This window comes from Carassius auratus, chromosome 10 (assembly GCF_003368295.1).
Source record: "Carassius auratus strain Wakin chromosome 10, ASM336829v1, whole genome shotgun sequence".
Taxonomy (NCBI): domain Eukaryota; kingdom Metazoa; phylum Chordata; class Actinopteri; order Cypriniformes; family Cyprinidae; genus Carassius; species Carassius auratus.
The window spans coordinates 7,640,542-7,667,625 of NC_039252.1; the positions used below are offsets into that span (position 1 = coordinate 7,640,542).

Below are 27,084 nucleotides of genomic sequence, written 5' to 3' on the forward strand. Positions count from 1 at the left end.
AGTCTCATCTGTGTGGGCAATCGCGTGCACGCGCACTCCTCTGGCATAGGCGACAGTCGCGCGCTCGCCACAGAAAACAAAGCTATCCGTGCGCTTCCATTACGAACCCATCATCACACACAGCTCTCTCTCTGCATGCACACCCAAGATGGGTTTGCAGCTCATCTGAGGGCCTTTGAAAGCGGGGCCTGTTGCGAGGACAGCCAGCCAGCTGAAGTCAGCCAAACGTTTCGGTTTTCCCCCGGACTGCTTTTGTTTCTTTGCCGCGACTAGCAGCACAGCCACAATCATTGTCATTTCTGCTGCGAGCTGCCGAAGGAAAACACATCGCCATGTTGTTAACGGAGGGGGCTCAGTGAAGAAGGCGAGATCGTGAGCTTGTGGAGGAGATAATCTCGTCGTTTGAGCCGAACCCGAGTCCTCAGCTGCTGCCTGACTGACTGACTGACGGACATGGCGGAGCAGAGCTACTCCTGGTGAGTGCCTGCAAATATTACCATTCAGACACAAAACACTGATATTCAGTGCGCTTTAACTCTCGTATTTCCAGTGTCAGCGTCTAAAAGGTGTGCTTTTACCTCAGTTTCGATGTTAACACGGCAGCATTGCGCTCAGGTGATAGGTCTGAGGCGTATTTTGGGTCTAATGTAACGTTAGCCCATTAGCTCTCTTATATACGGTTTGGCGTTTTAATCTCAACCGCCACCAAGCCAGCCACTAAATTAATTCGTTTTACCTCACAAATGATTTATTTACCAATTCTTCTGCTATTAATAACGCATATTTCCCGTCGTGTGCGTGTGTGTTTATGTGGTTGCTTCTGTGGTGACACAAAGGGAAATGCAGTGCGCTAACGTGCTAACACGACCAGTGCAATCTGAAACATGATCATAATGTCATTTGATTTTTATCATTATTTCGTCGTTTGTCGTTAGAAGCTGTGTTGTAGTAGCCGGTAATCGTAGATTGGGTCGTGCTTGCGGTGCTTTAGCTCATTAGCTGCTCTAATCCAGTCTTTTAAGGAAGAGAGCAGTGTATATGCAAGACACGGGCTGTGTTTTATAAGCCCAGGGAAGCTGACTACACAGACAACCGGTTTTGGCGTATTCTAATTCTAAATGAGATGACCTAAAATGCTCTCTAGGTAGACGGCACTCTAGGTTTAGAGATTCAGGGTGTAATGTGTAAACAAGATATTCAACTCTTGTGAAATGAGTCCCACATTTTAACTCTTGGTTGATTTGAATGATAGCATATGCCTCACTCTTTCACCTGTGTCAGGTGTTCAGTTTCACTGAGATCAAGCTGGAGATAAACTGTGAAAATGTGTGAAATGTTTTAGACCACCAAGTTGATGTCTGCCAAGTTTTGGGCCTATATTAAGAAGTTCTCTAAATATATGTGCATTTATCATGATTTGCACGATTTGATTTGTATATCATGTTTAATATTATAAATTACATAATATAAAATGATAAATTTGTGTATATGTAATGTTATATACTGTATAAGTTTTATGTAATGTTAAGTTTTTAGTACACTTTTATATTTCAGTTTATATTATATTTAAACAAGTTAATTGTTATAATCAGATATTACTTAATATAATATTACTATTTAGCACGCATACATTATTAGATTAAATCATGCTATTACAATATTCTGTTGTATAGTACGTTTTACAATTTTATATATATATATATATATATATATATATATATATATATATATATACTGTGTTTATATAATTATCTATTTAAAACTTACTTAAAATATATTTGCAATAAAAGTTCGAAAATACTGTTCAGAAGTTAATCATTGTGTTTATAAGATAAAAAGTGGAGTCTGTATATCTGAAACTGATAGGAGATAATCTTTTCATAACTTTCTCACTTATCTAGTTATCTGAGCTCAAGTCGATGAAACGGCTTTCCAGGAAGTTTGACTGGTGTGTATGTGTTCATAACCGTCTGCATCTCTAATATCTCGACTGGGCAGTATTGAATGATGTTTACTTTTCTTGAAGAGTCATGGTATTGTTGATCTTAAGTTGTCAGCCATGATTTGCCTGCAGTTGTTCTTGACTAAAGCAGCAGTTGAAGTACACTTGACTTTATCAGTGAACTGTAACACTGATTTATATCTGCTACTAGGGCTGGACCAGATTATTCGAATATTCTTTCGGTGGGTTGGCATTCGATTTTCAATTTTGAGTCGCACACATAGCTGGGACATCTCATAGGCGTAATGGTTTTTATACTGTACAAAATGTATATTCTATCATCCTTCACAAACCCTACACCTAACCCTAACCCTCACAGGAAGCTTTGTTCATTTTTACTTTCTCAAAAAAAACTAATTCTGTATGATTTGTAAGCGTTATATATAAAATTTCTAACACCTGGCAAACTGATATTCCTGCCTTTATTACACTGTCTACACAGGATTCAACAGTTGTTGTGTCGTGCCACATCTGTCCAAATTCTGTCTATAAGGTACGCGACAAAGCGACCATTGAAAACCATTTAAAATTGAGTCGGTATGTAATAATTAGAGCGCAGCCGCAGTTTACTGTCGGGAATTTGTCAGCTACGCCACATCCAGACAGCATATAGATTCTGTATTGTATTTTGTAGACTGCATTAGAGAGAAGAATATGTTCAGCCCCCTCCCCCTGAAGCTTCAAATATTCGGTCTTGATTACGTCCAAAGCTACGAAGCTCAAAAAATGACAAGTATTCGCACCAGCCCTACCTGCTACTGTAATGCACGCAAATATATGAGACACATGTACACAACAGCTGATATTTATTCAGTGACCTCATGCCACATTCTCATTTTTAGAGTAGATTGAGTAATTTGCATGTAATTGTTGACCTCATGGCCGTATGTGAACAAGTAATTGTCTTGCACTAATCCATTTAAACGAACAATGTCAACTAAGCAAGCTCTTTTGTCATTAATAGGCTATTGTCTACGTCTACTTTAATCAATAGTTTTCAAAATGCATTAGCTTGGTATGTGTAAAAGGGCACAAAATTTGGTTGATATTTCATATAAATTAAGTCCTTTTAATACTGTATTTTTCTGCGTAATCGAACCATGGGTAATTCTGCCTAGAATACGTCTGTAATCTGAAGCTTAGCAAATGATCACAGAACACAAGTGTGACAACATTGCAGTAGACCATTGACTACAGTGAGCCACTTTTGCTTCCTAAAAGGTTTGTTTGATATCTACAACATCTCAGGTCTTAAGATCTGCTTACTTGAAAAGAAAGTATGAATTTTGAACTAGTGAGATATTAAATGAGCAGAGCTTTTTATTCATGCACTTTGTCTAGATGTAGAACTGGCTAAATGTTTACGAGGGTTATGGTGATAGTGGGAAACCACAGTGGCTGGTAAATCTATGTTACGTCTCTTATATTAAGACATTAAATATCACAGACTTGGAAATGTGAAAACTCTGCACATGCATGTGTTTTGCTGTGCACATTAGCCCCGTTCCACCGCAGGAACTTTCCCCAGGAACTAGGGACTTCAGCAGTCCGCTGCAGAAACCATTATCTAAATAAAGTTCAGGGTAAAAATTTGCCCCTCAGAAAGTTATCAAGTACGCTGCTGTTCGCAGAATTACCGGATTTGCGTCATCGCAGACATCACACCCCCGAGTCGAACTGGTGAAGTCCGAACTACCGAGGATGCAAGTCCTAAATTTTCATACCTGGTATTGAGAAACGCGTGCAGACCTACATCACCAGACTATTTGCCTAATCTTCACAGTAGCAACAGGTCTGGGGCATAAAAGCTCCTGGCACAAATTGTTCCAGGTAATTTGGGTGGAAAAGCGAGCGCCTATTGATTTTGTCTGACTTGAAGATATAATTATTTCGATTCAAGTGTGCATTTTTGCTTCTATACATCAGCTTTCTTATGTCAATCTGAGACTTTTGACAGGTCTCCCACCATAGGGGTTGGCGGAGTAAATTCACCCACCACAGCAATGCACAAGTACCAGCAATTTTAGAAAGCCAAAGACATAATAACATGTATCCAACATTTATGTAATGCCTTAGTAAGCTAATAGTGGGATGAAATGGTTCACGTTAAAAGTTTTGATACATAAAACTGGGTATTGAAACACATTTCACAATTATTTGATTAAGTAACAATCTTTGTTTAATTTGATTATTGTATCATGACAGGTAGTATACATCAGATAATGCTGTAAACCATACAGGAAGCCCTGTCATTTCCTGAGTTACTATAATATTAAAGGTTAATTAACAACTGATTTGTATAAAACATTTACATTAAGTTGAGTACTTTATTCAAACAATATTCAAGCTTTAAATATAGAAGAACAGGTTGAATAAAGATATATATAACTATCAGAAAATACTTCATATAATGCATATATTTAGATAGTGTTGCTCTCTAGAATTTTTTTTTTTTTTTTTTAGCTAAATACCAAGCTGTGGTCTTTGAATGGGTTTTCTGTGGAAAGTGCAACCTTAATTTATTATTATTTTTATATATATATATATATATATATATATATATATATATATATAGCTGTTTTGACGTCTTTCTGTGGTTCACTCATTGAGCAATTATATGAGACATTCAGCAATCTGTCATGACACAGAGATTCAAAAGATTACTTGTTTTGAATTTTCTAACAAAATTGACTGATTTTGAAAGCAGGGAGGCCTTGTTTCATATCTGAAGTACGGGATTGGAACAGAGGCACAAGACTAATGTTAGTGAGTTTTGTACATGCATTGACCGAAAAGGTCATAGACTGAAAGGTTGATTGTTGGGATTTAAGAATCCTTATCAGTTCATCAAAATGAGAATCTATTAAAATCTATATTTTTCAACCCAGCCCTGTTGATAGTCTTTTGCATATCTTTCTCATAGTCTTCTTCAGAAAAACAGCAGTTATGATTATCAGTGCATTAACATTTTCAGTGATTATGCATGTTGTAAGGCGTGTAGTTCAGAAGAATGCTGCTAATTTTAGCTCGGGTAACTTGTGTAATGCAACATTGTCGCATTGCATGTGCCACTTGATTTGCTTGAAGTGGATGAAACTGTGGCTTGATTTTAAGGCAACATAAAAAAAGAGCTGAATAAATGCAGCACATGTCTGCTGAACTTAGTTTTAAACTGAGTTTCTTCTTCGGATGGGCAATACGGTTTATATCAATATACTTAAAAATATAATGGAGCACACCGAGAGAGCTGCTGCAGAAAACGCACTCAATCCAAGCTTTCCAAAACAAATCTAAACATGAGATGTGCTTTAAACTAACTTCTGAGTTTGCGGCTTGCCCATCTGTCAGATGCATGAGATGTTTAGTGCATTTAAGACATGTTTTCCTCCGTGCATGACATTTTAAGATTTAATATTCTCAGAAAATTTTAGAAAGTTGTGTGAGTATTTTTTGCGACTCACAGTAAAGCAAGTATACGTTTAACTTGACAGTTCGCTGAAGGAGCGTCAACATATGCTTGTGTGTCAAATAGACAGTGCAACAATTCTGACTTAGAGAGATATTTTGCATCCAAAAGTGGAAGCACATAAAAATCTCTTCCCCTATTTTACAACACCAGAGACTGCAGTAAAAACAGTGCGCTGTAGCCACTTTTATGAAGACCGAGGCTAGTCAGGAATTCACTCAAATTAAATAAAAAAACACAGAATGAAATGTTTAGTTTTTTCATCTCTTCTGTATCAAAAACATACCAAACTGTGACTTCAAAACAAAGTACGCACTGAACTGTTGTTTTTTTCTGTGCAATTACTTTCTTAAAGGGATAGTTCACTCAAAAATGAAAATTCTGTCATCATTTAGTAGCTTTCTTATGTTGAACATAAAATAAGATATTTTGAAGATTGTTGGTAATCAAACATTTGGTGGTTCCCATTGACTTCCATAGTATTTCTTTTAGGGCTGGATCAGAATATTTGCTTATTAGAGAGAAGAATGTTGATTACTACTGAAGCTTTGAAGCTCAAAAAATGGGTTTCGGACCAGCCCTAATTTCTTTTCCCACTGTGAACGATCACGATTCAATTCTCATTCACAAGGTTGAGATTTTATTCGATTCCCGATTTGATTCAATTCAATATCGACAGTTTTGCATATATATCAGGTACGCATGCAAAATTTTCTCAAGAAAATGAAAATCTCAAAAGATCTGGACTGTACTTTTGAACAAGATACTTGGGAACTCACCTGTGAAAGTGCTTTAAGGTTTTCATTTAATAGTAGACAGATTAATGCAGTTCAATATTATACATGGAGTATATTATACACCTGAAAGATTACACCAGATCAGTGATTCATAATCATAATATTGCCCTAGATGTAAAACAGGTACATTATTTCATATGTTTTGGAATTGTTCTGAACTTAAAATTTATTGGAGAAAATTAATACAAACTATTGACAAAATTACGTCAAGCTTCCATATGACCCGAGATTTATCTTATTGGGGGATGAATCAATTCTTCAACCTGATCAAAGGAAGATTTTACGTTTAGTTAAGATGGCTCTGATAGTAGCAAAGAAATGTATAGCTATACAATGGAAATCATAAGAACCACAAGGCCTATTGTATGGCTTGGAGAACTTTCGTCCTATGTGCCTGTTGAAAAAGTAATGTTTAATCTGAAAAAAAGTCATCAATGTTTGTGACAGTTATTGCATACGTAAATAATTTGGATGTTACATTGACTGAATGTGATGTGATAATGTAACCTTTGTAGACTTGAATTTCTTTATTATCAGAATTATGTATTTTATTTATTTGGCAGTCATAAAAAAATATCAGTTAAACATCGAAGTACAGTGAAAGTTATAATGAATATATTATATGGTGCGATTGATTACATGAGACAGGATACATATTGTAAAGTTGTACTCTTTCTTTTAACTTGCCTCTGATATTTAATCATGTTTATTTTGTGCTGAACTGGTATTAATCTGAAGGAGATAATTAATTCACGTGTGCTAGTGCTAGCGCTGCTGCTTCTGTTGAACTGAGATGCTACAGCAGCGATCTGTCACTCCACATTAAACGGCGCCAAAATGGCATGAATTATTTGAATGACAAATAATGACAGCGAATGACAAAATAAGTCCGCATAACAGAACATAAACCTGACAATAAATTCATTAGGCTATTGTTAGCCTATAGTTAGTGCTGAATCTCGAATCTGATTGGACAAGAGACTTTTCCTGTTGATATTTCACTTGCACATTCTGGACAGGCTTTCATTGTGATGCTGAAAGGTGGCAGCCAGAGACTGTCTTTGAGTAAGTCTTTAAACCGTTCATTCAGCTACACATTCAGAAATGCAGGTTCATTCAAAGAGAGATGTAATGAAACGCTGTTAAAATCATTTAAACTTTGAGCGCTACTTTAAAAGGCTCAGCTGACCAGCAGAGGGTCAATGCTTAAACAGAGATTTCACTTTCCTTGGACATGACAAATTATTTTAACAAATATACATTACTCGGCCTGAAGGACAGATGCAGGTAATCGCTTGCGCTCAGTCAATCTCTCGCTCATTCGCTGTCTGTTCAGGCTTAAGTGCAAATCTACAGAGCCTTTGTAAAAATCAGCATGGTGCATATTATGTTATTGTTACTAACTTATTTCATATTTAGTACACATGCACAAAGTGTAAATCGAACAGGTCTTAACCTTACAAAAAAGAAAACCCGCAAATATTGCGGTTGCTGCGTTCTTCTGCGGTTATGCTCATCAATAGTGCGGTATTGCGATGTTGCTGTTATCGCAACTGTCCTATTTGACATTGCTAATATTTTCATGTTCTGGCTCCATTCTGGTATAAAACACCCACACCATCCGAATCATTCCCCAATGGATAAAATCTTGACGTTTTAACCGTTATATATATCTTTTTTTTCACTCAAATAGTTTATGGAAGTGAAATTGTTTGCGAATGCATGTTGACTTCAAGTGGAAATGAAGCACTGGGAATCTGTTTGTTTTGGCCTAAGGTAGACGGCATGTGTTCAGTATAAACATCATTGTAATCTGTTTAGTAATATGACAGTAGCCTTGTATTAAATTGTGAAAGTTCAGATGGAAGCACTGTTGAACTTTCTATGAATGTTTTTTATAACAAATGTCATAAGATGACTAACTAGTGATAGACTAAAGATGAAATACATGGACTGACAGCTGAGCGGTTAAAGCCTCAAGCAAAGCACTTAACCCTAGATTACTCTAGGGTGACTGCAGTTGCAGTTCGTATACTGTAAACCACGTACAAAAAGCCACTGAAAAGTGACAAGTAATGAATGTGGAGCTTAGACGATTTAAAAAAGCAATATACATTTTATGGTTTAAGAAAATTGTGATATATCTCAAAAACACCAGTCATTTCAGGTCTTACTAATCTGTATCTTATTAAGCTGTCTATTTCTATTGCTGTTATATGGAATTGTTTACTGCGATGTCAGGTTTTATGCACTTATTGCCGCAAACAGCCATGTTATAAATGGTCATATTGCATTGCATTTGGCCCACACTCAGCTGTTGTCCCTTTAAATAGGATTTTGCTATTCAGGAAGTACCATACCACTGAATTGCATTTAAGAGCAAGAAAAAGCCTATATGTAGTGCTGAATGCAGTGCCCAGTACAGGATCTCGTTGTGTAATATGCCAGAGCGGTTTTTACCACCACACTTCTGTCATGGCCTAGTGGATTATTGGTCCTACTGGCGGTTTTGTTGACAGTTTTGTCAGCCTGAATGACACCATTTTCATGAATTTGCTAAAAGTGCCTCAAGCGAAACTTTGCTTTGACAGGTGTGCTTGGCTTTAGCGCTTTTCGTAACCAAACTAATCCAAGTGTATTCAAATCAGTGTAAATCTTAAGGTATTGATGATCAGATGTGGCTGTGGAAGATAAATGAGGTAGTGAGCTGTAGAGAGGGAAGTGTCTGCTCTTGAAAGCTGTTGCATGATGCCACTTCTGCCAATCTACAGCCAATAGGCTGTGAAGTTACTCAGACATATATGTGCTAACTGAGCAGTCTGACTCAGAGGCGAATGAATTGGACCCTGATGATTGAATATGCAGGAAAGGGGCTAGCTTTTAGAAGAAATGTGCTAGACTTTAATTGTAGTGGAAGATGCCTTTGTCTCAATTTGTAGTAATATTTTTTCAAGTACACTGAATTCAAAGTAGTGTTCTACTTTGTAAAGTATAGTCAAGTACTGCATATAATATTTCAGGAAAGGACATTTGATTACGACAGTGATTTTCTTTTTCTCTCTCTGTGTATTCCACTTATCAGCATGTATATCAAACTGTTCATAATAATAATAAAATTAAATCTCTAGCGTATTGGTTGTATTGTATTTTGCAATCTCACTTAATTTATAACATTTGTTCCTTTTGCATTTTCGGCCTGTAGTAGGCCTAACTATATAATTTAAGTCAGCTTTTGCAAAAATGCATCAGTAAGGCAGCATTCTGCCTCCCAGCACCCCCTTGTGTATTTACAGGGACTTTCTGTAGCAACTATCAGCTGTTAGATTATGGACAGAACAGCGAAGGCAGTGTCCTGAAATGTCTGACTGGAGTCAAACTCTGAATGTCTGTCATTGACATGATTGTCTGTTTGTATGTCTCACCACACTTAAGATGTAGAATAAAAGCATGCTGCAGAAGGAAATCTGAGTGGCGTGATGTAGTTTCTAAGTTGTTAGGGTGTTTCTGGGTGGTGGCTTACTAGCCTAAGTCAAAAGAGTCACCCCAAGTCTCTATAATATTCTGGTCAGGCCCTTTCTTTCCTTAGCAAACACCACTAATTATGTAAATAGTCTATTTAACCTCTGGAATTCAAGATAATAAAGTAATTTTTAATGGAAATTGCTAGATAACCACATGCATGTCTTACATGTGCGGTTCTGTTTCCCAGTGAGCACTTCCTGGTGGTCAGAGCTGGGTTGAGCAGTTTTATAGGGTTTTAGGGGCCAGACGGCCCTCTGAGGGCCTTCACATGTTCCTCACGCCTGTCTTTGAGCCTTGTCCACAAACACCCCTCATCATCTTCACCTCCATTTTCATCCCCTTCTACAGTTTGAATATATGCAGAGAGAATGTATCTCTGTACTGCGACTGTATTGTCACATTTTGCACCTTTTTTCTTGTTGGTGTGATTTTATTATAGAGTTTGCACCGTTGCCACAACCATTTGACTAACTGTTAACTGCTGGTCATATCTGTTGCATATGAGAAACAATAAAAGGCAAACAGGTCAAATGTGGAATGAAAAGTCTTAGACGTTTGAACTGCACCATATGGACCATCAGCTCAGGCTAGAAAACAGTGCAAGCTCAGAGCAAATGCATTTACTCACTGACCGGTCTCACCAGTATTAAACAGCACTGTCAGATCCAGTTAAAAGCATTCGGGTTCACTGCAGACTTCTCCACAAACCGGTGACTAGTTTAAAGCCAGACGAATCATCACTGACATTCTCAAAACACTCTGTCACAATAATCCAGAAGGCTTTTCATTTCACAAAACACTAGACTATAACACTAGACCATAGCCATGGAATTGTGGCAGAAATGTGGGGATATTCATATCTAATTTTATAAAAAATAAATAAGGTTGACTTAAGAGTAATGGAATGTACGTAGTTTTTGTTATTAAGCTGTTGTGGGTTTTGTATTAATGGGTCAAAGATGAAAAAGGTTTCAAGCATCAAAACAGTAAAAGTTTAATACAGATTAATTTTTTTTAACTATACATAAGAATGTGTCCTGTTTAATTAGCAAAAAACAATGACATAATCATACAATTATTTAATGATTTAGAAAAGACACCCACTAAAAAGCATACAGTCTAACACTATTTCTTTAACCTAAAAAATCTTTTCCGGCATATTTAGAACTTGAATCATTAGATGGCATTAAAAGGATCACAGTGAAGACCCAACTACTAATTTGTTGTTTTACTAAACAGCAACAGGAATGCAACGTTCTCAAAAAAATATATATGCACAGGGGATGGCTGCCATAATAAAATAATTTATGATTTAGGCAATTCGAAAATCTCCAAGATTATTTTAAATAATGATTCAATCCATTTCGAACAACTGTTCAAAAAGAAAACACGCTCCGACCGCACTGAAGTCACAGGGACACTTGGGTACAGCTGCGCAAGGTGGGGGTATTACTGCCAATTTTCCACCACATAAGCCGGTCGCTGTCAGCTTGCTATGGTCCTTTTCATAACTCAGAATTTCCTGTAACTAGATGCGCGAATAAGGCGAATACCCGTCTACCTAGCCGCGAGACCTCCAGACACAAGTAAACGCAACTTTACATTGACTTAACATTGAAATAATTCGCGCCAGATGCTGTATTCGCGTTTGGTGTGAACGCAGCATAAGAGATCGCTTTCAACGTCACTATAGGCACGTAAATTGCTGGTATTTTCTGTCTAGCTTTCGCAAGGCATACTGCACTTTAGGAATTCTTTATTTTCTTTTCTGCTTATTTGTGAGTTTTGTTACATCTATATTTTTTAATTGTTTACTTATTTAAAAATGAATAGTGTACATATTTGGTTAAAATCGATTCCCTATTTTCATTTTCGAAACTTTTTTTGGTTGGTCCGATCGATTGTGCAATGGATTTTCGAACTAAAATTGACAAAAAAAGTCACTTTTTTTTTTTTTTTTTTGGACCAAAATGTATTTTTGATGCTTCAATAAATTCTAATTGACCCTCTGATGTCACATGGACTACTTTGATGATGTTTTTTCTTACCTTTCTGGACATGGACAGTATACCGTACACACAGTTTCAATGGAGGGACTGAGAGCTCTCGGACTAAATCTAAAATATCTTAAACTGTGTTCCATCTTATGGGTTTGGAATGACATGAAGGTGAGTCATTAATGACATAATTTTCATTTTTGGGTGAACTAACCCTTTAAGACTTTTTATCTTTCTGTAAAATAGGACAAAGTAGTAATGAAAATAAATGTTCATGACGTAGTAATGAAAATAAATATATATCTGGAATGGATTCTACTGTCAAATGTGTAATTCCAAGAGACAAAACATGTAATATTATCAATGTTACATGTACAAATATTAATATTATTTTTATTATTAATAAATGTCTTTTTCAGTGTTACCAAATAAGGTACTAGAGGTCTGTAGAGCTTGCTCTCAAATGTTGGTCTGGAGCCCTGTATAGGTCTGTCCTGTGTTTCAGGATCATTACGTTCAGAGCCGAGGTTAGGTTTCTGTGTGACTGCTAATGAGTTTTTCTTCAAGCCATTTGTTGTCCATAGTAAAGAGTGTTGTTTGAGGATAAGGTCAGCACTCCGTCCTACTTTTTCTCGCTCTCATTTTCCTTATTCATACATACTTTCATAAATGCAAACAATCAAGTCCGCTTTTGTTCGCAGCCACACATTATTTTTCCAGCAAACAAACTGTCGCCCGCTCACTATAATCATATTTTAAGAGTCACCTCCGCACATACAGCCTGACCTCTTTCTCTACAAGCTTGTTATTTACAAAAGGCAAACGCAGGTCTCAAAAGACGCTCGGCGGAGCTCGGGGAGGGTGAGAATGGTGTAACTCGAGACGTTTCTCATACACTGCTCTCTAACAACTGGACCAGACTGAGCTTTGATTCATGTTCCACCTGCCCACTTGCATCAATAAGTTACAGCTTGGGCGTGAATAGTTTGAACCAGGAAGGGTCGCACAGGGTGACTATCTTTGTATCTGTTGTATGACATATCCGACCTCGCATCTTTCATTGTGCTGTTTTGTTGTGGCATACAATAAGAAACTTCCTTTTGTCTTTTCAGGGCGTACTCCCTTGTCGACTCCAGCCAGGTGTCCACCTTCCTCATCTCCATCCTCCTCATCGTCTATGGCAGCTTCAGGTAAGCTCTCATCTCTTCCACTGCAGACCTGAAACCAGCGCTGGGTTGTCACAAAATAGTGTTGTCAAAAACCCGGTACTTCAGTACCAAGTCGGTACTAAAAAAAATGTAAATTTGACTGTACCAGGCTTCTTTAAGTACCGGTAGTACCGAGGTCCCGTTCAAATCCGGTTCTTGACGCATACAGTGCTATGATTTCCGCGAAGCAGAAAACGAGGACGGAATCTCAAAATCCAGTCATGAAAATGTTCATTTAGTTAATTTAGAATTATTCCTATTTATCGAACAAGAAGAAGATATGCCGGATTTTGAGCTAATGCGCAAATGGCAATTTCATTGGCTGGCGTTCATCTATTACCGTCCCTGTTTTGATTTCATCAAATCAGTTTGACCGAATGCATACAACGTGATTAATATTCATGAACCCAGTAGAATCAATCTATAGTGCATTGTATATTGTTAGTATGGTAGTAGAATTAGTAGCAGTATTATCTTTAAATAATAATTCATATGATCTATTACTATTTATTTTTTTTTTTTTACAATATCTTAAGCATCACCACCAGTCTTAAGTTCAGTTAAAATGACAAATATGCATTCATTAAAAGTTCATTTTTACATAAAGGCATTGTGCTACTAAATATTACTTTAGTTAAATGTATGTGATACTGCTGCTACTGTTGAAAAAATAAATAAAACTTTTATTTTTTTAAAGAAATAAATCACAAAATATTTCTTCCATGTTTTAATTTTAATAGCAAATCCTCTTTATTTACCAAAAATCAAATGTTTAAATTTCATAAATTAAAAGGCAAATTAAATTTGGGTGAAACTTGTTTAATGTTTTTCATAATTATATAACTTGTAGAAAAACTTTAAACTCAATTGTAAATTAGTATAAAGAATGGCATTGGTTTTATTTTAGTGCTAAAAAGTTTTTTAATTCTAATAAAAAAAAAAAATTAGCATATTTTTGTTTTGCTTGGGTACCGAAATTGGTACCGAGAACCGTGGATTTTCACTGGTATCGGTACCGAATACTGAAATTTTGGTACCGTGACAACACTATCACAAAATCTTGTTTTTGTAGATCATGTGAGTGTTGTACATGTACAAACATAGTCATGTGGTAATCTCTTATTTTTCTGAGCATTGTTGAATTGAATGTCATAAAATATGTTGCTAAATATCTCGAGTTTTTTAGCTGGTGGCTGCTGTCGCTTGTTAAAATGTTAAGAATGCCTTCTAATTATAAACTAATCAGTAACGTTTGGTTTCCAAATTGATCTAGTCAAGCTACCATTACTGTCAACTCTGCATAACTAAGAGATCAGAAATATGCTCATATTTGTTTTGCAGCCTGCACTGCAAACTGTGCTGAAGATATGCATCACCAAAGTCAGCCAACACAAACCTGTTTCATATTTGAAACAATATTACGCATTCGAACTAGGAAGTTGAGATTTATATTGTTCAGGAAAAAAAAGTAGGTAAATAATAGGGCCGGGACTCGATTTAAAAAATTAATCTAATTAATTGGAGGCTTTGTAATTAATTAATCGAAATTAATCTCATTTTAATCGCATATAAATATTTGACCTGAGAACAGTGAGAAGTATATTTTTTTTTCACATGGATTTATAGTATACCATTGAATAAAGACTGAATACATAAGCTTAAGCAACAAAATATTGTTTATTTTTGTTCAACCAAGTCTAGCAGACCAGTGCAATTTTTGCCATGAAGTGTAGCAATAGCATATTTAGAAACAATTTAGAAATAGTACATTTCAGAAATTCAGGAAGCTTATAGGTGCTGGAACCTTCTGTAAAGTGTTTTGTAAGTAAAACACAATACTGTCAATTACATTCAGAACATTAGAAACACTGACTATTAGAAAACATCTCTCTGTTGCTTCAGAGGCCATAACATACTAAGTCCAACTCTCAATAACCTTGGCCAAAACAATAAAGAGCTCAACATAAACTGTTGCACCAACAAAATAATACATAGTTCAACATAAAGTGTAAAGTCCACGCTAGCTGCTATATGTTTTGCGATGAGGTGATACTTGAGGCTCGATGTGCTGCAGTGATATGCGAAGCGAACGCTAGTTGGTGCTTCGGTATAATCGGTCCCGCCGAAACTCATCCAGTGAGAAACGTTCCGCGGTGCAAAAATAAGTTATTAAAAATGCGGGAATTTTTTTTCTGTAATTAATTAATCTTAGTTAACTCGTTATTTTTTGTGTAATTAATTAATCTCAATTAACGCATTAAAGTCCCGGCCCTAGTAAATAATTAAAAGGTGTTTGGTTTATTCTGACCATAAATAGCCGTTTAAAACCACGATTGATGGTCTGATTTCAACAGCTTTCACTTAGGAGCGAACATCTGCCTTTAAACATTTGATTTATTGACTTACTCTTTAAAAACAAAAAAATGTAAAGTTACTTAAAAAGAGATACAAATTAAAATTCAATATATAGTGGATAAAAATAATAGGTACTGGCTTAGGTCGGCAAAAAAGCATCTTTCCTCTGGGTCTTGTACAAATATCTATTAGAATGAATTAGTTGGCATTTTCCAGATGATATAGGCCTGTATTCATTTGTTGTGACAGAAAATTCATCTATGAGGTGTAGAAGTGTAATTTACAGCGTCATACATTTTGTGCATTTTGTAGTCAATCGTTTAACTAATGAAACATATGTCTTTCCAAATTTGAAGTGGCCAAATTCTAATACTCATGGAGTTTGAAAGTTAGATGTGCCTAAAACAGTACAGTCTATATTATATAGACTGGCCATCCCAATCTTTCATTTGCTTTAAATTATATATGCTGTCTGTGACTTGTCAAAACCAATCATATCAAGTGTAAGACTCCTGCATCCTAATTCTTCCTGCTGTTGGGTGCAGAGAAATCGAGGTTTGTGGGTAAACTGTGTCTGTCCACACAGGTCATTAAACATGGACTGTGAGAACCAGGAGAAGGACAAAGATGGAAACCCCACCAACACTGGCTCCTTCAACAATGCTAACTCTAACAACAGTGAGTCCTCCACTAACCTCTTCATTAATCACACTAGAAACAGATGAAGATGTGTGTTAGTGTGCTCTTCTGAACAGAAGCTGAATCCTCTCATGCATTTGCACAGGTATTCAGACCATAGACTCCACACAGGCGCTGTTTTTGCCCATCGGAGCCTCCGTGTCTCTGCTCGTCATGTTTTTCTTCTTCGACTCTGTTCAGGTGGTGTTCACCATATGCACTGCAGGTACGTGCCGCACACAAACACAGCAGTGACCTTGCACCGCTCCTTTCTCACACACTGACCTAGTTCATACGCCGCAGCCTGTCACTGCACTGTGATCTGCTCGAGTAATATTTACGTAATTCTTTGTGTTTGTTTTGTTCTTTTTTCGCAGTTCTAGCTACCATCGCATTTGCATTTCTCCTGCTGCCGATGTGCCAGTATCTGACCAGGCCCTGCTCCCCACAGACCAAGTATGAAATGCTAACAGACTCGTCAGGGTGGTTTCTGGTTAACTGCAGCTACCTCCGTTCATATGTCAACAGTGTCTCATTGGGATTCAAATTATTCAGATCAAAATCTTATGACATTCACTTAGGAAACCTTAATTGTGTCCCTCAGTAGCATGTGTATATGAAGTCTTATGATGAATAGCTGATGCCAACATTTTTGTATTAAATGGAATAAACAATTAAAATAATAATAGAAATTATTTAATTACATTTTAAAATAATAATTTAAAATGATAAAATAATTACATGTTAATATAAATATTATATTATATTATGTTTGTCATTAATATATTATAAAAATAGATATTAATATAAAGCATTTAATGATGACTATGATTAAATCTTATATTTTATTTGTTTGTCTTTTTGCAAAAAATATGAAGTAACTTTTTTTCATTATTTTCTTTTATTTTTATTATATGGATACATTTCCCATTTCCAACTTATGACAGGGGTACTTTTTTATTAATTTTTTTTTTTAATAATAAAATGAATATTTCAAAATAATATAATACTGCATATTTACAAATATCAATATTGTGATCCTTTTCCAGTAACAAATGTCAAAGTATGGACTTTTTTTGAACACTTTTTTTCATTTGTTAGGTTGGTCAGAAGTGCACACAGTCACAATTTTTTGTTTTTTAGTTTGAATTGTGACCTAGAAATAGCATTAATAACCTTAATTTACATCCAAATTTTAGATCATAAACTTTATATTTCCAGGTGTGAATTAAAAAAAGTGGTTTCAGACATATGGACCCCAGTTTATATAAAAATCTTTTTGCATAGCTTTTTTGGCTCAACCCAGGTTATTAACACTTAAAAGAGATTTGTTGGCTGATGCTCAGAATCCTCAAAAATTGGCTTTTAAAGTAATCTTTTTGACACAGACAATGGACCTGTTTGTTGGCAGGGATTTTCCTCGTGGCTTCACTCAATCTCACAGTGTAATCTTGAATCGGTTCAGTTTGCTTTGGAACAATCCTCTTGTGTATTAATGGACCGCAGTGTTAAAGATCAGATGCTGGGGTGTGAAAAAGAGAGCTTGATGTCTCAGCCGAGTGACGTGTGTTTGCTAGTGTATTCAGCATGTGAGCCAGCGTGTCTCTTGTCTCCAGGATCTCATTCGGCTGCTGTGGTCGCTTCACGTTGGCGGAGCTGCTGTCGTTTTCTCTCTCTGTCATGCTGGTTCTCATCTGGGTGCTGACGGGCCACTGGCTGCTCATGGACGGTGCGTCAGCATGCTGTTACTCTGTGTTTGTGTGTAGGAAGAGAATATAAACACATCCTGTGCTTTACCTCATGGTGCGGTGGTATTTTTCTCTGAATCGTGTGTTTTTTATCTCCTGCAGCTCTTGCCATGGGGCTCTGTGTGGCCATGATTGCATTTGTGCGACTGCCTAGTCTCAAGGTGTCGTGCCTGCTGCTGTCAGGCCTCCTCATCTATGATGTGTTCTGGGTAAGCAATGAATGCAGCAAGTCACACTGGTTCCTAAGGATAGGCATCAAGTCTTCATGTCACACCAAGTGTGAATTATTTGGCACAGTAACCTATTATACACAACCAGTACTAAGGTTTAGACATGTTGTATGGCCTAAAAGACCACTTATCTAAAGGTTTTTGCTTAAAGTTGGCATGACGCATCTATTTACATTCTAATTGCATGCCGTAATTTCTATTTAAAAATGTCATAACTCAGTCTACCAGTAAAAAGCCATACATATGTACATAATTTAGTTTGGCCTTTTTTTTTTTTTTATAGGTTTTTCTAATAATCAAATGCAAGTTGTTGTTTTTTCAGTTAACTTTTTTTTTACTCTTGGTGTATGCCAAAAGTGTTAAATTCGTTAACGAAAACTATTATAAAAAATGTTCGTTGACAAGCTTTTTTTTCTTTTCCCATGACTAAAACAAGATGACAATAAAGTCAATAGATGACTATAACTGTGACTGTATCAACATGAAATATAAAGACAACACTAAAATGTATTTAAAAAAAAAAAACTATACCAAAATCTCTGTTTGTTTTCGATCGAATAGGAAAAATATTTAGACTGCTGAACATGCCTCTACTACACAAGCTTTCGTGTTTGCGGTTGCCAGATATCAGAGTTCAAATCCCCAAATCAGAGCTGTTCTGTTAAAAGTATATATTTTCTGGTAGTTGTTGATTAAATGCACTTACTCAACTGCTATTGTTTTAATAGAGAAACATTATTTCAATTTTGATTACTGTTAGGAATTAACTATTAGGATAACGGTTATAATGATTTTTGGTTGTTTTTACCAGTTTTAATAATTTAGACTGTGAGATCGCATGTCTAAGTTTTTGATGTTAATTTATTAATGTATTCTAGTAAATAGCCTCTAATAAATCAGAGCAATAGATGAGGTCAAGTAAACATCTGTGAATGTGCAATAACTGGAATGTAAAAATAAATATCTCAAATAACAATAATTGCAATTATAATTGAGCAAAAATAATTTCTCAGTTTAACCATAAAACTAAACAAAAATGCTCAGACATTAGGTTGACTAAAATTGACCAAACAAAACAGGACAAGATTAACTAAATATGATAACTAAAAAGTAAATTTGACACAGGACTAAGACTAATTCAAAATACTAAATAAAAAATGGGTGACAAAATGAACACTCATTATACAGAAGGGCACTAATTCACTACTACCATCACTACTTAAGCTTAATAACAACTTTATGTGCTTGAAATTAGTTTTGTAAACATAATTTGAGCTTACTTATTTTTTTTTATTTTTTTATTATTATTCAGTTAAAAAAAGTGTGTGTGTGTGTATGTATGTTTTTATATATATATATATATATATATATATATATATATATATATATATATACAGCTGCTATAAAAAAAAAAAATTAGAAATAATTAATGTCTTAATTTAAGCCGTATTGCAATTAATCGTGCAGACCTTACATCATTATAGTCTATATTACTTTCAGAGCGTTGCTTTATAGGAATTCAAAGCTTTGCTCGGTAACAAGTTCTTCCTCGTCTTGACTTGTTCAGAAAACATCCTGCATTTTATTTTCAAAATCTTGCTTTTTTTTGTTGTCTCTCTCACGTGCGAATAATTAAAGCAAGTCATGCACATGTATGATTTGTCATCATATACTGCCATGCCACTCCACCCAGCTGGTGCCATAAAACATGTAATTCCAGCTCATGAAATTGTTTCACAAGTATTCAAGTAATCCTAAAAAGGCTGTTTCCTTAATTGCTTGTGAGTAGTCTTTTAACAGATGCTTTATTATGTAGACTAATGCACCTGGACCAATATGGGGTTAAGTTTGAATTTGAATGCAAACCTGTGACCCTTTGGTTGCTAGTCCACTAGATCACATCAAATAATGTAATTGCAACTCTGAAATGTGTTCCCCATCCCACCCCCATGCTGACTGTCGAGACATTTTCGTCAGTGTCTCAAATGACTCCAAACACGCTTACACAAGCCTGACATCACTCTCTCTCAGCTCGGTCTTAAAACAGCAGGCAAGCTGCTCTGTCCTCTGACTCATCTCTCTCATCTCCTGCAGGTCTTCTTCTCCGCCTACATCTTCAACAGCAACGTGATGGTGAAGGTGGCCACGCAGCCCGCCGACAACCCCCTCGATGTGCTCTCACGCAAGCTGCACCTTGGCCCCGGCATGGGACGGGACGTCCCCCGTCTCTCCCTGCCAGGAAAGCTGGTGTTCCCAAGCTCCAGCGGCAGCCACTTCTCTATGCTGGGCATCGGTGATATCGTCATGCCGGGCCTGCTGCTATGTTTCGTTCTCCGATATGACAACTATAAGAAACAGGCCAATGGAGAAGTGCCCGGTTCTGTCAACATGTCCGGCCGCATGCAGCGGGTTTCCTACTTCCACTGCACCCTCATTGGTTACTTTGTTGGTGCGTTTCGCAACAGGATCTTCCCAACACACTTTTTGATCTTTTGATCTCTTTCAATTCTTCGTCTGTTTATCGTTATTTAAATCTGTCATTTCATCTATGTAATATTCTGTCAGTCTGTATTAGTGGTTGACTGATATATCGGCTGATATTTTTCAAATATCGGAATCGGATGCCAAGTTTTTCTGCTTGGCCGATGAGTTCGAGGCGCGCCGGACTTTTATTTTGACAACGTTGAGAGCGGCAGTGCCTCAGTGCGCACATCGCTCACACTCTTTTTGTTTGTCGTCATCGTTAACACGTCTGTCTAACACTGATAGAAGTTTGTCTAATAATCAGAACGGTTAAACAAAGAAATGAATGTATACGGAAAGTATTATAACGATTGCTTTAATATTAGGCCTATTAGTTATAGAAAGGCAAGCATTATAATACTTTCTCATTAGCCGTATAATTTATATAAATAATAATAATCTGCTTTATATCGGCTATCAGCCCCCCTGCTTTTCCAAGATATCGGTATCGGCTGTCAAAAAACACATTGGTCGACCACTAGTCTGTATATTGTTTCATCTATCCATCTATAGTTTTTTAGATCTGTAATTCCATCTATCATCTTTTGATCTGTTGTCCCATCTATCCATCTATTTGTTGTCCTTTCGATATGTCTGTTGTTTCATATATCTGTCTATTGTTTAGTCATATATCTTTCATATTCATATATTTTATAAATCATTTCTGGATCATATATTCATATGTCTGTCATTCTATATTATATAGTAGGCGCTTACACGCTGCATAGTTCTAGCATGGTTATAATAACTAGCCTGCATGATGTAAATAGTTTTACATGGCTTTTTAAAAATGCTGTGTAGCAGGTGTTTCGTATGCGTTTGGCCAATCGGTGTACCCTTACGTCACTGGTATTTCCTCTAGAACAGTTTTAGACTCTTTTCTGAAGTAGGAGCTCAATTATTTCCCCAAACAGAGTTCTTGGAACTAAATGCATTACTGGTCCCTGCAGTGCGAACACTTAAAGATGGGAACTTCAAGTTGTTCTAGGAATTATGAAAAGGTTCCTCCGGTGTGATTATCTGTCTGTCTGTTGATTTGTCTGTTTTTCCATCTAATAGTCTGTCTATCGTCTCTCTTTCCAGCTCAGCTTCTTTCTGTCCATCTATTTATCATTCTGTAGTTCTATCGATCTCTCTTTGTCTCTGTCTGTCATTGCTTCAACCCTTTCTGTCCATCATCTTATTGTTCTGTCTGCTGTTCCATCTGTCCTTCGTTCAGTCCTTCCATCGTTCTGTTACATCTATCCATCTAACTGTTGTTCTTTGTGTCTGTTGTTTCATATTGATTCAAATGGTTTCAAAACTTCTCATGACAAAAGGCTATAGTTTCATAACTGACTTAGAAACCATTTTGTGCTGGTAAAAATACTAGTGGCCTAAGACTTTTGCACAGTATACTAAAAATACTGCTGTCTTCCCATCTCAGGTCTGTTGACTGCAACCGTGGCCTCCCGTATTCACCGCGCGGCCCAGCCTGCCCTCCTGTACCTGGTGCCCTTCACGCTGCTGCCTCTGCTCACCATGGCCTACCTGAAGGTGCGTCCGTTTGCACCAACACCAGAATCCCCATGGGGGGCTAGGGCCTCATTTCTAGGAATCTCATAACGGTGTCAACTTAATTTCATAGAAATTCGCCGTTTCGTCATTGCTCAGAAACAATGCAGAAGACGACATCGAGTCGTTGTCAGGTTATTTGAGCAGGGTGTGTGCCGGATCCGTAACGCTGGGCTACATTATTCATGTGCTAGCGCACACACCTGTGTGCGTCTCTGCGGGTACTTCACATTCCTCTTATTGAAGCTTCAATAGTACTCGGTTTCTTTTCACTGTGGCAGATGTTTTGTTTTGCATGTGTTGTAAGATTCTCATAAGTTCTGAGTGTGCCATCACGATAGCAACTGGCCTCCCTTTTCCATAGAAACCATAAATTATACAACATTTGTGGAAACGTTCATGCCAAGTCAAATGTATAGGATGTTATTTTAATCCGTTTGCACATGTTGTCTCTCGAAGCACTTCCTTTCTTTTTTTTCTTTCTTTTTTTTGACAAGGTATGTTGTAGTACTTGTTAGACGTGAAAAACATCAACAAGATGAGTTTTCAAATCTGTAAAAAATATAACAGGGAAAAGAAAACTAGGATTAGAAAATGAAATTCCAAATCCATTTTCTGAAACTTGAAGCTCCCACTGTTTTTCCATGTAGGTGTGTGGTTTAAATTGTGTTGACCTGTATTCTGGTTGGGATAGCTGTCAGTATTATGAGAGTATAAATAAGGTCTTTTGTTGTTGGTTGAGTTTGGTTGGTTTGATCGTGAGGGGTGTGTCTGGAGGGGTGTGACCTTTATGAATTGAACAGATGTAATCATAGATGACGTAAACACAGCCGCACGTTTTGCTGTTTTCATCAGAACTTCTCCACAGTTTAACATGTAACATTGAAACTTTTATGACCGTTAATAACAATCTCAATGGCTGTGCCAACCTAGTAAAGAATGTGTGGCAAAATAAAGATTTGTGCTTGTTGGGAAATTGAAAGTGTGACTAGGCGTTAACAAGATGAGGATGTAATCATATCCGCACAGATCTACACAGGTCTGTGCTGTTTTATAGAAGAACAATATTCATGCATAAACATTTGTTTGCACAAGCCTCCTGTAATTATAACCTCTGTGACGCATGAAAGTGTGCTGAGTGAAATGTCACAGTTCTTTGTAACTTACTGTAATGCAGCTGCAAACCCACTGACATTTACTGTAATAATCTCCGACCATATCTCGTATTTGTGAGCTCTGATATGCGTGTAGCTTAATGCTCTGCTAATGGGTCAAATGTATGTGCAGGAATGATGGACACTGGGACATTGTGTTATCACACGTGTCAGTCGAATCAAATAGTCTGCATAATTAAACCATGCACTTTATTCATCTTATCAAACACATTTCAGACCAGATATAGTAGATAGGATTTTTTGTTATACACTTATAATAAAATATATTATTAATTGGAATGTATAATATATTTTTGTCAAAAGAGTAGTTTTATTCTATTTGTACTTTAAATAGATTTATGAAATGAAAATTTATCAAAAATAATATTTTGTTTTATTCAAATAATTTGTGTGCATTAACTAATACTACTACTACTATTATTATTGCTACTACTATTACTACCACTACTTCTACTAATAATAATACTATTATTATTATTATTATTACTACTACTAAAACTACTATTACTACTACTATTAATAATACTACTACTATTAATATTATCATTACTACTACTACTACTACTACTAATAAAACTACTACTACTACTACTACTTGCAGGTTCCATGTTACCAACAATGTAATGTTGTAAACTACTATTATTTTTTTTTAGTCATTTATAGTCATTTTTATTACTGCTGTTTATTATCATTACAATTTTCATTTCTTTTTTTACATTTAATAAAAGACTCATTGGCCATCCAGAGAGAAGCTTCTAAATATGTGGCTGTTTATTAACACAGACTCACTCTTGGTGTGAAGCGGTGGTAATTCTGCCCGTGTCTTTTAGGGGGACCTGCGGCGCATGTGGTCCGAGCCCTTCCACGCCAAGTCCAGCAGCCCCCGCTTCCTGGAGGTATGATGCTGCTCCGACCAGCACAAGTTCCCACCATCCCTCCGTTCCCACCCACCGGAGAGAGAGGGCGAGAGGTCGGAAGAGAGGAACTGCACTCGTCTTCTCATCATCCCTCATTCCTGTTGTCATCCTCCAGCCAGTGGATGAGCAGCTGCATCAGACTTCACTGCCAGATGGATTCATGCACTCCTCTCTTCTCCATTCAAACTCTCTTGATCTTTTTTTTTTTTCTCTACCTGTTTGCTTTCTCATTTCCATTCCACCTTCGTCACACCATCTTTCTCTCTCTTGCTTCTATCCCATCACATTCTCTACTCTTCCACTGGATTCATTTTCCCTAATCGCTTGACATCTGGACGTGAACCGGAGCCCCTTTGAGCTCCAAGTGTGTTTCCATTTGTACCATCTGGCACCATTATGGATTTACAGACTGAGATCTCTTTCTTATTTCCTGCTCTAAATGAACTGTGGACGAGGAACCTAGATTCTGCCACAGCTTGGGATGACGATGACTCTGTAAGGGACCAGCACACAATAGAGGACAGCATCGTTTTCCCCCTTCCTTCCCTCGTTCTCTCTTCCTCTTTCCCTTATAAAACCCAACCCACATCCCTACCTCCCTCCCGCCAGATTCCCTCTAACAGCCCCTCCTTCGCAGAAACGTATTTTATTTAGAAAGATTTTATTCTTGGCATATACAGAAATGATGCATTATAAATTGTGAGGGCGCACAGCTCTATGTATATATGTGTACACATGTATTAGGGGTTATCATGTCGAGGTGCAAGTGTGCGTGAGATCATGTGCGTGTGTGAACGAAAATGCATTTAAACGGGAACCCGTTTTCATTTCGTTACTCTTAGATCTCAAAATGTGCATTTTTCGCTCCTAAATTCCTCTGCCTAGGTCACTTCTTTTTTTTTTTTGCCTCTCATGTACAGTTCATTACCATGCGCCATTCAGTTTGGCTATTGAAGACAAGAGTGTGTGATTCGTGTTTGTGTTGATGTATGAATGTATGCCTCCACTGGCTCTGGACGGACTGCTGAAGGCGAGCTCTACCGTGCTAATGGAAGGAAACGTTTAAGGATTGTACTAAGGTCTGTTGTTTAAACTGGCCGATTTTTTTCCACTAGTATTTCAAGCATTAATGGTTTCATTTGTAGTCATTCCTTTAGCCCATTTGGCTCCGTAATGATGAACTGGAATTCAGTTTCAAGATTGAGAGCGTGTGTGTGTGTGTGTGTAATGTTGTAGAAAATAATACATTTTGCTGGCTCAGTCCTTTTTGAGTTTTTCTTTTTTCTTTTTTTTTTTTTTTACCTGTTGTTAGCCATTTTTTAATCTGTTAGTCGTCTGGCCTTGCATGTCAATTGTACAGCGTGTCGTTCTTCAAAGCTGCGTTTTCCAGGGCAATCACGCTAGTGTGACGCTCTGAAACTGAGACGCAGACACGGGGTCGAGGACGAAGAGTCGCACAAGAGAGTTTATGAACCGGAGAGGGGCAATGAGACCGGGCCGCTCTGACCCCTGCGGCCGGCCTGGACCTCGCGCTAACGTTGGCACTGCGTTGCCTGAATATTCAGTATGAACGTTCGCCTGGCAGTGGCACACTGTTAACCTGAGCATCATGGACATTGTTTTACCCACAAACCACAAAAGACATTACATGGAAAATAAAAACAATATAAATGATGATTGCATTGAACGTAAACTCTAATGGTCATTTTTTTTTTAAATGGAAGATTGCATTTTGTTTTATCCCATTTTTTGTATTTTTTTCTCAACTTCCCCCCCCCCAATGCAGTGGGTTTTCGTTTTGTACTTCGGTCTTTTCCTCTCCTCCGTCGTCCATCCTGTCTGTAGAGGCCGATCAACTTTAACAGCCAAAAGGATTCTGTATAAAAATAAAAAAAAATTGAATAAATAAATTAAAAAAAGTGTAGTGAAATGTGGATCCAAATGAGCTGTACTGAAGACATTTCAGCTCTTATAACCTTCCCTTTCTTCTTAGTCAGGATTCTGCTGTAAATAAACATGACTCTAACTGTATGCATAAGTGTCTCATTTCCTGCAGCCACACAACATTTCTTTTATTATTATTATTATTATTATTATTATTAGTTAGTGCTGTATGCTAAAGAGGACGTGACTGCTGATACACTGTGCAAAAAAAAAAAAAATATATATATATATATATATATATATATATATTTGATCGTGTCATGACACATTGTTTTTTATTTTGTTACATAAACGTAACAATAATTTGGCCATTTACACATTTTTTTTTTTTTTTGGTAAGTTATATGAAATTCATAATTCTAAAAGTCGGTTTAATTTCCAAAGTACTTGTATATTGATTTAGTTGACCTAAAAGATTTAAGATAGTTAAAATATATATATATATATATTATTTTTATTCATGTTTTTGCTGCTGCTGCTATTATTAATATAATTACTCATATTTGCGGGTTCCATGTTCTGACATTAAATATTAAAATCGCACTCCGTTTGTTTCGCACACATGAAATGGTTTACAGACCAAGAGAGTCTGTGCACAATAATCACGAGCCTAACAACAGAGCTTCAACCGGAGAGCACGCAATCTAACTGGATTGAGAGGAGCATATGTTTACACGTAATTTTAAATGTAAAAGGTAAGGTTTCGTCTGCTAAGAAAACCTCGTTATCGCAAATATGTTGAATTGAACTGTTTGGGGAATGATTAATGTACATATTTGCCTTTGCACAAGGAGATTGTGACGTTTCTCCTCTTAATTATCTTTTTGTACATTAAGACGCTTACTGTTGCAGAGCTACGGCGCGTTCACTATGTGAACACACGGTGGCGCTGTGACCTCACCGCAGCTCACGGACTCGGTGCACAGCACGTGATTCTAGACACATTCGTTTTCTAGGATTTCTGATTT

At 36.8% G+C, this 27,084-nt stretch overlaps 1 protein-coding gene across 1 annotated transcript; it reads left to right on the forward strand.

The window, feature by feature from the left end:
• Positions 1 to 26,203, forward strand: LOC113109697 (signal peptide peptidase-like 3). Its single transcript, XM_026273429.1, has 10 exons — positions 1 to 476; positions 12,897 to 12,974; positions 15,934 to 16,025; positions 16,132 to 16,251; positions 16,403 to 16,481; positions 17,642 to 17,754; positions 17,876 to 17,982; positions 20,098 to 20,452; positions 21,953 to 22,062; positions 24,086 to 26,203. Exons 1-10 carry the CDS (start codon positions 454 to 456, stop codon positions 24,155 to 24,157), a joined length of 1,149 nt encoding a protein of 382 aa, XP_026129214.1. The 5' UTR covers positions 1 to 453; the 3' UTR covers positions 24,158 to 26,203.
• Positions 26,204 to 27,084: the final 881 nt, after the last annotated feature.